Here is a 12,031-nt window from a genome sequence, read left to right as displayed (position 1 = left end):
ACATCTCTGCAGGTATTCCTCAGGGTAGTGTCCTAGGCCCAACCACATTCAGCAGTTTCAGCTGACTTTCTCTTCATCTTAAGGTCAGAACTGGACATATTCACTGATTACACAATGTTCAGTACCAATCATAGAGTTTTACAGCATGGAAACAGACCCTTCAGTCCAATTCGTCCATGCTGACCAGATATTCTGGACCCATTGATCTAGACCCATTGGCCAGTATTTGGTCCCTATACCGCTAAACCCCTCCTATTCATATATCCATCTAGATGACTTTTAAATGACTCTCTAACCTCCTCGACAACACATTTTCCTATCTATCTTGATGTTATAGGCAAGTTCATCCACTAAATATTTGATGCCTTCATTCAAATCATTGAGATAGACTGTTAGTAATTGAGGCCCAGCATTGATCCCTGTGGCATTCCAGTGGTTAGAACTTACCAACCTTAAAAAAAATCAGTTTACCTCTATACTGTCCTTCCTGTTTGCTAATCACCCTTTTAGCCAGATTAATATGCTTTTTCCCTACACCAGCTTGTATAGCAACCTTTTGTGGCATGTTCTTTAAACACCTTTTCAAAATTTAAGTACACCACTATTGGTTCTTCTGTATCCACTGTGAATATTACCTGACAAAAATCTCTCATAGGTTTGATTGAAGAGGATTTCACTTTCACGGAGCCATGTTGGTTTTGCCTCATTACATCATAGTTTTCTTATCAGTATTCTGCTGTCGCCTCCTTAACACTTTCTCTTTGAGACTTTCCTATCTCTTATGGAAAAGTCTGGATTTCTTGATATTCTGCATTATATAAAGGTTGAATTTCTGTTCCTGCCAACAACCATTATTAGCATTAACTCTCATACTGGCCAGATTTAAGTTCCAATTTCCATTAAATCCAAATCTGTTCGGTTTTGAGCTCTGAGAACCTTCCTTACCATATTCAAAAGAATGGATGCATGAATAGGAAGGGTTTAGAGAGATATGGGCCAAATACTGGCAAAGGGACTAGATTAATTTAGGATATCTGGTCAGCATGGACGATTTGGACCGAAGGGTCTTCTTCTGTGCTGTACATTTCCATAGTTTTAGACAGTCCCTGAGAATGATGATGACTTTCTTTTACTTGAGAGCTTTGGGTTCTGAGGTGGCTAAACAGTCAAATGCTGGACCTACAAGTGGGACAGGTGTTATTTGAAGAAGTGGGTGCTGGAATGTTCAGTTTTCACGTATTATTTCCAGTGTCTGTGCTTGGCCTTTAACTGTTTGCTCAGTTGGCTGGATAGCTAGTTTGCAAAACAGTGTGATGCCAACATTGCAGGTTTATTTCTGACACTGGCTAAGGTCACCATGAAGGCCTTCTCAACCTCACCCCTTGCCTGAGGCCAGGTAAAACTCAACAAAATCATTTCTTTCTTTCTATGGACCCCTGGGGCTATGATAACTTACTTTAAAAACCCATTTAAAAACAACAAACCCCTTCTCCTTTCCCCCAGTCCCACCGAGAATGATGGTTGCTGGGTTTGGGGTGGAACATCTGGAATCAGGACTTGACACTATCTTGGCAAATATTTCACTCACATTTATAATTTACCTTGAATTAATTATAGAAAAAATATATACCCATACTTTTTGATGGAATTAAATAGTATGCTTAAAAGTGGGTGGTTCTTTTTTTCTGCTGGAGCTGTGGTTGGGGAAGGGTACACAGTTCCTCATGGATACAAAAAGAATAAATTTTCAACCTACCTCCTAAAGGCAAGAAGTTTGCTCCATGTGCACAACTGAATATTAAACTCCAAGACCGACAACACAATGGTTAGGTATGGATAAAGAAAAATTCAACAACTTCCTCCAACGAAATGGCCACAAATTCTCATTCACACACAACATCTAAATATATGACGTGCAGTGCAACTGTCTCCATTGGGAAGCATAGGATATCCTGTGGTCAATTACCATTTACTCTTAGTAATTGTCGAAGGTCATTTATTTTCTGTCCAAAGTTCACAGCCCAAACTAAACATAAAAAAAACACTAGCACATTTGGAAGTCGCGCACATGTTTTAAAAAATTAATCAATTTTCTTCCATTTGAAGTTTGAATCTACATTTAACAAACTTAATCTTGCATGATATCATAGTCAAAGCCTCTTCCATGTTCAAGTGGCAAGAAACCAATGTAGGTTTACAAAGAAAAGGTGGGTGTTTGGCACCAAGTCAAAATCATCAGAGAGCTGGTGCAGACTTGATGAGTTGAATGGCTTTATTCTGTGATTTAATGATTCTGTGAATATGAAAGGATAATTCTTGTTTTAGAGCCAACTACCAAACAATCAAATCCAGAATCTAATGCTGTGGGGAGATAAATACAAATTCTCATTTATATTCCTGGCCAAGTAGGAGGAATTTAAATTCAGTGAATAAATTTGAAATTAAAAAGCTAGTGTCACTGCAAAATCCATCTAGTCTACTAGTGCCCTTTAGGGGAGAAAACTCTACTGTCCTTACCCAGTCTAGTCTTCATGTAACTCTAGAGTTACAGCACATTTGACTCTTAACTACCCTCTAAAATGACCAAATAAGCCACTCAATTCTGGGCCAGTTGGAGACAGGCAACAAATGCTGACACCAATATATGAACAAGGAATAAGAGTAGGGCACTTCACCCTTCAGGCCTACTCTGCAATTCAAGAAGGTCTAATTTTAAACTCAACTGTACATTCTTGCTTAATTTTTAAACCCCTTGATATTCAAGAGTCCGTCTACCTCGGCCTTAAAAATATTTAAACAGTTTACATCCATCGCTTCACCCACATCCCGGGTCGGACTTTTTAAAAAAGACAAGGTTCCACATCGTTGACTCTGAACAAGATTGGATCACATGGAATACAGGGAGAACTAGCAAATTGGATTCAAAATTGACTGGAAAGTAGGAAACAGAGGGTGGTGGTGGAGAGATGCTTTTCAGACTGGAGACCTGTGACCAGCGTTGTGCTGCAGGGATGAGTGCTGGGTCCAGTGCTTTTTGTCATTTGTGTAATGATTTGGATGTTAACATAGGTACGGTTAGTAAATTTGCAGATGAGACCAAAATTGGAGGTATGGTAGACAGCAAAGAAGATTACATCACAGTACAACATTATCTTGATCAGACGGACCGATGGGCCAAGAAATTTGCTCCACATGTACAACTGAATAATAAACTCCAAGACTGACAACACAATGGTCAGTAAGATAACGAAAAATTCATCAACTTATTCAAAAAAAATGGCCACAAATTCTAATTCACACACAATATCTACATATATGATGTGCAGTGCAACTGTCTTCATTGGGAAGCTTAGTTGTCAATTACCATTTACTCTGAGTAATTGTATTTACTAGGGTAAATCAGTGCAGGACTTATACCCTTAATGGTAAGATCCTGGGGCATGTTGCCGAACAGAGAGACCGTAGTGCAGATTCATATTTCCTTGAAAGTAGAGTCGCAGGTAGACTGAGTAGCGAAGAAGGCGTTTAGTACGTATGCTTTTTTTTTAATTGGTGCATTGCATGTAGGAATTGGGAGGTCCTGTTGAGGCTGAACAGGACATTGGTTAGGCCACTTTTGGAATACTGCATTCAATTCTGGTCTCCTTGCTATAGGAATGTCATCAAACTCGAAAGGGTTCAGAAAATATTTACAAGGATATTGCCAGGGTTGGAGGGGTTGAGCTATAGAGAGAGGCTGATTAGGCTGGGATTGTTTTCTCTGGAGCGTCAGAGGCTGAGCAGTGGCCTTAGAAGTTTATAAAATCACAAGGGGTATATATAAGATGAACAGTCAATGTTTTTTACCCAGGTCAAAAATCACATGGCACCAAGTTGTAGTCCAACGGATTTATTTGAAAACACAAATTTTCAGAGACTCATTCCTTTTACAGGTACCCATGACCTGAAGAAGGAGCAAGGCTCTGAAAGCTTGTGTTTTCAAATAAACCTGTTGGACTATAAGCTGGTGTCATGTGACTTTTACCTTGTCTAACCCAGTCCAACCCCAGCACCTCCACATCTTCTTTTCCACAGGATAGGGAAGTCCAAAATTAGAGGGCATAGGTTTAAGGTGAGAAATGAAAAATTTAAACAGGACCAAAGGGGCAATTTTTTCAGGCAGAGGGTGGTGCATGTATGGTGTGAACTGCAGGAGGAACTGGTGGAGGCTGGTGCAATTACAATATTTAAAAGGCATCTAGACGCGTATTTGAATAGGAAGCGTTTGGAGGGATATGGGTCAAATGCTGGCAAAAGGTTAAGGTCAGCATGGATGAGTTGGACCAAAGGGTCTGTTTGCACGCTATACATTTCTATGACTCTAACTATATGTTTTTATAACTTTTAAACCATCTGATAATTGCACTGTTATTTGAGGTGAAAATTACAAAAGAGAGGAAATGAAAGATATGATTGAAATTCTACCAAGTAAATAATCAAGAATTATTGTCACATGTACCGAGGTACAGTGAAAAGTTTTCTTTTGCATGCAATAGGGTCAAATCATACCATACAAAGTGTATTAGGATAATAGAAGACAACGAAGAATACGATGTTACAGCTGCAGTGAAGGCGCACAGACAGCGAGATCAACATCAAATTTAAAATTTGAGAGGTCCATTAGAAGTCTATTAACTGTGCTAAGAAGCTGTTAAAACTATTTGTATGTGTACGCAAACTTTTAAATCATCTCTCCAACGGAAGAAGGTGGAAGGGAGTATAGCCAGGGTGGGAGGGGTCTTTCACTATGTTGGTTGCTTTCTGGAGGTAGCAGGAAGTATAGCAAACGGATGGAAGGTTGCTTTACATGGTGGACTTGGCTGTGTTCACAACTCGTTGTAGTTTCTTGCGGTCTTCGGAAGAGCAGTTGCCTTATTACACAGTACTGCATCCGGACTGGGTGCTTTTTATGGTGCAACTATAAAAACTGGAAAGAGTCTTTGTGGAGCATGTCAAATTTCCTTAGCCTTCTGCGGAAGTAAAGATGTGGTGCTTTCTTGACCATTGTGTCAACATGAGTGGACCAGGACAGATTGTTGATAAGCACGCAATCTCTTTCTTATATTCTGTCTTATCATTGTTTGAGATACACTGTACGATGGTGTCATCAGTAAACTCGTAAATGGAGTTGGGGTGGAATTTGGCCACACAGTCATGAGTGTATAGGGAGCATGGTAGGGTGCTGAGTACACAGCCTTGAGTGACACCAGTATTGAGGATTATGGTGGAGGAGGTGTTGTTGCCGATTCTTACTGATTGCGGTCTATGGATCAAGAAGTTGAGGATCCAGTTACGGAGGAGAGAGTGTGGAGGTCTTTGCCATGCAGTTCAGAGATGAATTTGTTTGGTATTGTGGTACTGAAGGCTGAGCTTTAGTCAATAAGCAATGGACTTGCAGAAATGACTTTGTAGAAATTGGATCCATCAATTAAAATGATAATCACAATTGCCCTGACATTCATTCTAATTGCCCTGGGTGAAACTAAACCTTCAATTACTGAAGTTAAGTCAGGAAACAATAAAAGCCGGGAAAATGAAAGTCCCGCCAATCTACCGAGATTCCCATTGGTCTATTCCCCTGCCAATCACGTAGGTTTGCTCGATAATTGGGTAATCACGTAAATCAATCCACTTGTGCGCGGGAGATATAAAACAACTTTTAACGAAAGGAAATTTCAATTTCTCCTTATCTCCTACCGAAATGCCAGTGGATTCATTCAATACATTCTACATTAAAAAGTGTTCTTTCTCAGAATTATTGGAAATGTGAAGTAAAACCCCGCTTTCCCGCCACACACAGCCCCCGCACCCACCCCACCCCATTTCCCAAAGCCGCCTGTTGATTGGTGAGTAGGTGCGGACGGTTTGATGAGACCCTCGCTCCGATTGGCGCGTCTCGGGAGGAGGAACGATCCGAGACGCTGGGTTGGGCAGTGTTCCCCGCACCCGCCAAAAACAAAATGCCGGCCAATGGCGGGCCGCGATTGGCCAAGGGAAGAAGGCGCGAGCCGGGGCGGCCGGTTTAAAAGGGGAGAGGCGGGAGTGGCGCGAGCCTGTGGCCCCGCTCTAACCGCCCCCGTGACGAAGATGGTCCGCACCAAGGCTGACAGCCCGTCCACCTCCACCGGCTCCTTTCGCAAAGGTGAGGTGAGGGGGGGAAATGCAAACAGACCGTCCGCTTCCCCACACCCCGGACTCCTGGCAGCATCGGTCTGTCCCTTTCTCCGACATCCGTCTGTCGGTCTTGGGGCGGGAGATGTCGAGCGGGCGCCGCCATCGCCGCCTCCTCCCCTTCCCTTCCCTTAAACCGCCGGTGTTACTGCGGACTTGAATTGTCTCGCCCGTTAACCGGGACCTTTGGCGGACCCGCTTCTATCTTTTCATCCCCCTATTGTTTTTTGTTGTTGTTGGGCGGTTTGTCTTTTTATTTTAGTACACCGTGCTCCCCGGCGGGAATCGGTGTGTGAGGTGGACGGCTCCCTGGCAGTCCCCTCACACACTGTCCCTCCTTGGTTGCTGTTTTTACACCAACGTGGTCACCTTTTGGCGGTTTGACCAAGGCCAGGGTCCAGCGGGGGTTCGGTGTTTAATTCTTTCCCCTTAGCCCCCACTCTCCTCGACAATCGGCTGCCTCTTTAAGTATTAAATAGCCTTTTGTGGTAAGTCAAGCGGGTTCTCAAAACTTCGCACTTAAGAATTAAACGGTACGACCCAGAGCTTAGTCCGAATACTTTCTTTTAAGGCAAAGTTTAATAAAAACTATGTACCTGTCTGACATCGCAACCGATCAGGAAGCAATTCCGAGATGACCTTGATGGACTGGAAATGTTAACTTCCTTTTCTTTTCCTTCTTGTTTCCACAGATGCTGCTGTGTCTCTCCAGCGCATTCTGTTCTTTGTTCCAGGTCAAGCAGTATCAGTTAAAGTTTCAGGTCCACTTTGTATCAGTTGAAAAGATTTCAGAAGATTAGGTTTTGAGCAAGTGGGAGAGAGGCAGGAGCACAAAAGGGAAGGTGTATTGAGAATCGATGACCCTTAATGGATTAAATGAAATGAGGCTTGATGCCGTGCACTTGATTATTGGTTTTAATGTCTTCTGGTCACCACTGATTTTTTTTTTAAAGCCTTGAAAGTACACTTGATCTACATTGCTCTAATTTGCAGTCACGTACTCACTTTAATATACTGACCCAGAGTTTTCTGCAGTGCATCAGCCTGCTAATAATACTGAACCAAAGGAGGTTTCATTTTAAGTCTGGGGCAACTAACCAAAAGCTTGGTATGTAAGAGATCTTGGTTAGATCTTCAGAGAAGTCATTCTAGTGTTCGATCTTAGACCGCTGAAATGAGAGGATTTTATTTTGCCTGTTTTTTGTTGAAAATCCTGCATTTGATTTGCATCATGCACCAGAAGAATTAGTTTGCCTTGATTTGAATTTTGTCTTGTCTTTGAATACTGCAAGAATCATAACTTTTAGGTGCCCTGTTTCCAAATGGCAAAGTTTGGACATGGGATGAAATTCAATATTTTGAAGCTTGCAGGTTATTCAGAACTAAGTAGGGATATCTTAAAAATTGGTTTCAAGACAATTTGGGTGAGAATATGGCAGGTGGAGTGTAATGTGAAAATGTAGGATATTTCTGCATAGTAGCTTGGTTAAACAGTATTTCAAATGTGATGCAGTTTTGGTCTCCCATTTTATTGTACTTTCTCTTTGGAAAGAGTTGACATTCCCTGTAAGCTGCATAGCCACTGGGTGGTACTCGGTATGATGTTTAGTTGGGTGTTTAGAGGAAGAAGTTTAGGCAATGTTTAGGAGTGTGAAGATTCACTAGATTGGTCCCCAGGTTGGTAGGACTGCCCTATAAAGAAATTGGGCCAAACTTGCCAGGCCCCTTTGGGTCATTGCTGACCATGGGTTGCATCCTCATTCTGGCTTTCTGCTTTCCTGAAGCAATGTTGCTTGTGTCTGAAGAGATCAATGACTGTCCTGGTTGCAAACGTCACATCTTATGTGACCTTTGATCTGCTAGAACTGTTGCACTCCTTCATGTCTGTTTCTCTGCTGCAGTGATCATTAGCTTCTTTTCCCCTGTTTGAGGTGTTGGTTCAGGGTGCTTCTTCATCTTGTGCGGTCAGTTGCAAGCTATTCTCAGGACTTGATGATATCAAGCACCTCCTTGCCCCTTCTACTGACATCTTTGTAGCACAGCTGGGGACATCCAGTGGGTCTCTTTCCAGATTCAAGCTCTCCATAGTGGGTATCCTTTGGGATGAGGCTCTTGTCCATGCAGTGGATGTGGTCCAGTCACTACAGTGTCTGCTGCCTGAGCAAAACCTGTATTCTTTGGATTTCTGAATGTGATCTCATCGAAACCTAACATCTACTTGGTTGTAGATGCAGGTAAGATATTTACATATAGGAACAAGTATAGACCATTCAGTCTGCTCTGCCATTAATGACTGGCGAAGCTGAACTCTCAATTTCTCCTTTCCTGAACCCGGATTACCTTGGATTAAAAATCTGTTTCGGCCTTAAAAACTGAATGACCCAGCCTTAGTTTCTCCTGATTGGAGAGTCAAGAGCTAGGGAAATAATTTGTACAGGGGAACTTTCTTAATGATCTGCAGGACTTTATAATTTTCTCACCCAATGGCTTCTAGAAACTTGAGTTTGAATATACTTATAGTGTTAGATTTGGTTACTAATAATGTAAGGTTTTGTGGTTTAAAGGCATTGAAGTATTTTCTCAGTCAAAATGGAAAATTTTATATAAAAGCACTTATCTCTGAACAGAAGTTTCCCTTGTGACTTTTCTAGGACATTGCTTCCATGTGATTGATCTAAACTGGTAGGACTGCAAATTAGATGTACTGTTTTTAATTTAGCAAAACTGTGGATTTAATAGGAGTACTTTTTTTTTCTTTACCTAATCCAGGATTGGTGATGTTCACAATTCATGATATTCTCTTATCTAGAAAAGTCCTGACTAAGGAGTGAAGTCTGTTTCCTATAGTCAATAGGAACCAGTCTCTTCTGGTCTTCTCTCTGGTTCAATATTCTAGTTGCCACTGACCTTGGAGATGCTTCCTTGAGTAGTGTCCTTACTTAATTTTATTTGCAACATACTGGTGCCTTGGTTAAGAACCAAATGAGTCTGGGTTTTTGTAAAAAATCACTAACCGGATTCTTGTTTTGAGCTTTAGTGTAGCTTCTTGTGTAGGAGACACCCATGCAATTGCCTCTTTGTTTTAACAGCTGTTGCTGCCAGAGCACCAAGGAAGGCACTTGGATGTGCAAGTACAGCCAATGTCTCCCTAACATCTCCTGGAAAAAAGGGTATGTATTGAACAGTTCTTGAACAACCAGTAGCCTACAATCTCTGCAAAATAACAGGTATTAGCAGTGATTCAGACTTGTCAAAGATTTTTCGCATTCATTTCAATTGTTAAACTTGAGGGTTTTTAAAGCTTGTATCTAATTGCTTTTGGATTTTCAGTTTTCACTTGTGCAATAAAACTTAATATTTGGGTGATCAACATGGGGCAGGGAGAGAATGAAAGGGCCTTTTAAAGAGAAAAGGTGTCCTGATAAGGATCAAGAACCAAGAGTCCATCTTTCGATGGAACCTCCAAATTTTAGGTGGAAATGTAAACTTCTGTCTACTCAACCTCCATCTTCAACTTTAAAGATGAAATGTTTATCTCTCTCTTATTCTGATAATAAACAATTATTACGGATGTGGTGTGCCAGCAAGACTGAGGTGAGTTAGTTTGCAGGGTCAACAACTCTGAAGGCTATAATTCAATTATTCATCAGGAGGGTTACTGAATTTCATCCATCTTATTTATTTCAAGCTGGTTTTTTACTGTAAGATGATAATGGCTTGTTGCAAGCTCTGATTAATGGTGCATGTTTTTATGATTAACAGAAAACAAATATGCTGGTGGGAACCCAGTATGTCCAAGACCAACCCCAAAGTGGCAGAAAGGGATTGGTGAATTCTTTGGTCCTTTCAAACAGCCTGGAAAGGAGAATACAGAGCCCTCAGATATCAGCAGTAGCAGCAAGGCTGGAACAAGTAAAGCTCCAAGAAGGTAAATTTTACCACTCGCTCATACAACGGCTTGATGTGGTTCTTAGCTAGACTGTCCTCTGGTCTTGATTCAAATGGCTTCTTTCAGCTCAGTTGGGCATATTACTCCTTTACAGGGGAAGCATGTTGATAGATCTTTTCCTGAATACTGAAAAGATCTTTCCCACTGTTTGCTCCTTCAGACTTGGGAGTATGATTTTTAATGGTCAACTGTATGACCATAACAACAGACTTTTACATCCAAGATACTGTAGTTTCCTTCAAATATCAGATTTCCCCTAAAGCAGGGGCACTGTCTCCCTTTTTTTCCTTGAGATAATATCTTTCTGGCTTGAAGCTTTTTACAACTTCTGCTGTAATGTAGTTATGGAAGAATTGCCTTAAGGGCTGTAGCAATCTAATGGCTGAATTAAATGATCTTAGGATGATGAGTGCTTCCAAGCCAACACTGTCCATCTAAGATTTAATATTTTCAAGGAAGTACAAAACTGCATTTTCGGCACGTTTTCTTGGAAATAACTTACTGATGTATTTGCTCTGCCTAGGGCACGTGTTCTACCTGAGGACTCTGAGGAAGCAGCTTCAGATGAAGAGAACTGAATACCACTTGCCCACACCACGTCTAATACTTGAATCGATCTTCCTTGACGTGTATATTTGTATATATGTCTATTGCTATGTAGTATGGATTTCTTAGTTGTCTTGTACAGAGTTAAAATACCATTAAAAGCCATAACTATGGAATCAATTTAAAAGTTGCCAGTTGAATATTTTTGCCCAGGACCAGTGGTACCTGAGCAAAATGAAACTATCTGCATAATTATTTGTTTTATTAATCTTTTTGACCTATACTCGTGTTGATGGGTGGGGTTAGAAATGAAACTTCATGAACCAAGGCCTATTAACCTATCTTGTGAATTTGTTGTATCTTTACAATTATCTTTTATAATAAATTTTTAAGCTGTGCCAAACTGTAAATATTGAGCAAGTCTCATTCTGGATCAAATGTTGAAACTTTCTAATGAGATTATCTGTTTATTAGAAGGACTATTCCTGGCTTTGTCCTTGTATTCATTTCCTGACTTCAGTGCTTCAAAAATCCAACAGTGAAGGGATAGTAATACATTGCCAATCTTGAATGGCTTGGAGGGGAATGTGCAGGTGTTCATGTATTTGCTGTCATTCTAGATGGTGGTCAATTTGGAAGGTGCTGTGTAAGGAGTGTTGGTGGCCTCCAGTGTCTTGTAGCTGTGGTACACCACTACTCTACAGGAGCAGTGAAATTTTCATTTTTAAATGGTTGCTTTCTCCTGAGCAATTGAGCTGCTGGATTATTGTTGGAACTACTGCAATCCAGGAAGTAGGGAGTACTTCATCAACTGCCTGACCTCCACCATGTGGGTGGTGGACAGACTGTGATGTAACTTGAATGATTCCCAGCCTCATGGCCTTCTCCAGAATGTTGGCTGTGGAGAGTACAGTGGCAAGGTGAATGGGTAATAGTTAAATTCTCATTGGTCACTGCTAGGGACTTGACAAATATTTGCCAAAGTAAATAGTCCATTGTGGTATTTGGGCATAAACTGATTAAGGATGAATAGTGATCAATGAACACCATCTTTTGTGTGGAGAGAAAGTCAGTTGAAACAACTCAAAATATTTGGACTTGAGACATTTATCCACAGACTCCTGCCGTGATGTCTTGTGGTTGAAGGTCTGTCATCTCCACTTCAAGTTTTCCTTTTTGTGGTATTGGAATGTATCTGGCCAGCAGGATATTTTCCTATTAATTTGCTATGCTGGTGCTCCTTGATTCTAGTTTCATCATATTGTACCTTTTTTGAGTCCAGAACACAGTGAGGGCTGGTGATTAGTCAAGACTCTGCTGCTGGAA

General features: G+C 41.1%; 2 protein-coding genes across 2 annotated transcripts in view; one reads left to right on the top strand and one right to left on the bottom strand.

Annotated features, from left to right (window-relative positions):
* trip4 (thyroid hormone receptor interactor 4) overlaps positions 1–6,902 on the bottom strand; it is a 144,211-nt gene extending 137,309 nt beyond the window's left edge. The window contains exon 1 of the mRNA XM_072553223.1: positions 6,807–6,902. Coding sequence (XP_072409324.1) covers positions 6,807–6,817 — 11 coding nt within the window. The 5' untranslated portion in view covers positions 6,818–6,902. The remainder of the gene's footprint in view (positions 1–6,806) is intronic.
* pclaf (PCNA clamp associated factor) lies at positions 6,003–11,115 on the top strand. The gene is made up of 4 exons (XM_072553225.1): positions 6,003–6,181; positions 9,300–9,380; positions 9,973–10,138; positions 10,683–11,115. The coding sequence occupies exons 1-4, from the start codon at positions 6,010–6,012 to the stop codon at positions 10,735–10,737; spliced, it is 474 nt and encodes a 157-aa protein (XP_072409326.1). The 5' UTR covers positions 6,003–6,009; the 3' UTR covers positions 10,738–11,115.
* Positions 11,116–12,031: the final 916 nt, after the last annotated feature.

Source organism: Chiloscyllium punctatum, chromosome 33 (assembly GCF_047496795.1).
Source record: "Chiloscyllium punctatum isolate Juve2018m chromosome 33, sChiPun1.3, whole genome shotgun sequence".
NCBI lineage: Eukaryota > Metazoa > Chordata > Chondrichthyes > Orectolobiformes > Hemiscylliidae > Chiloscyllium > Chiloscyllium punctatum.
This window is presented reverse-complemented; position numbering and strand designations above follow the sequence as displayed.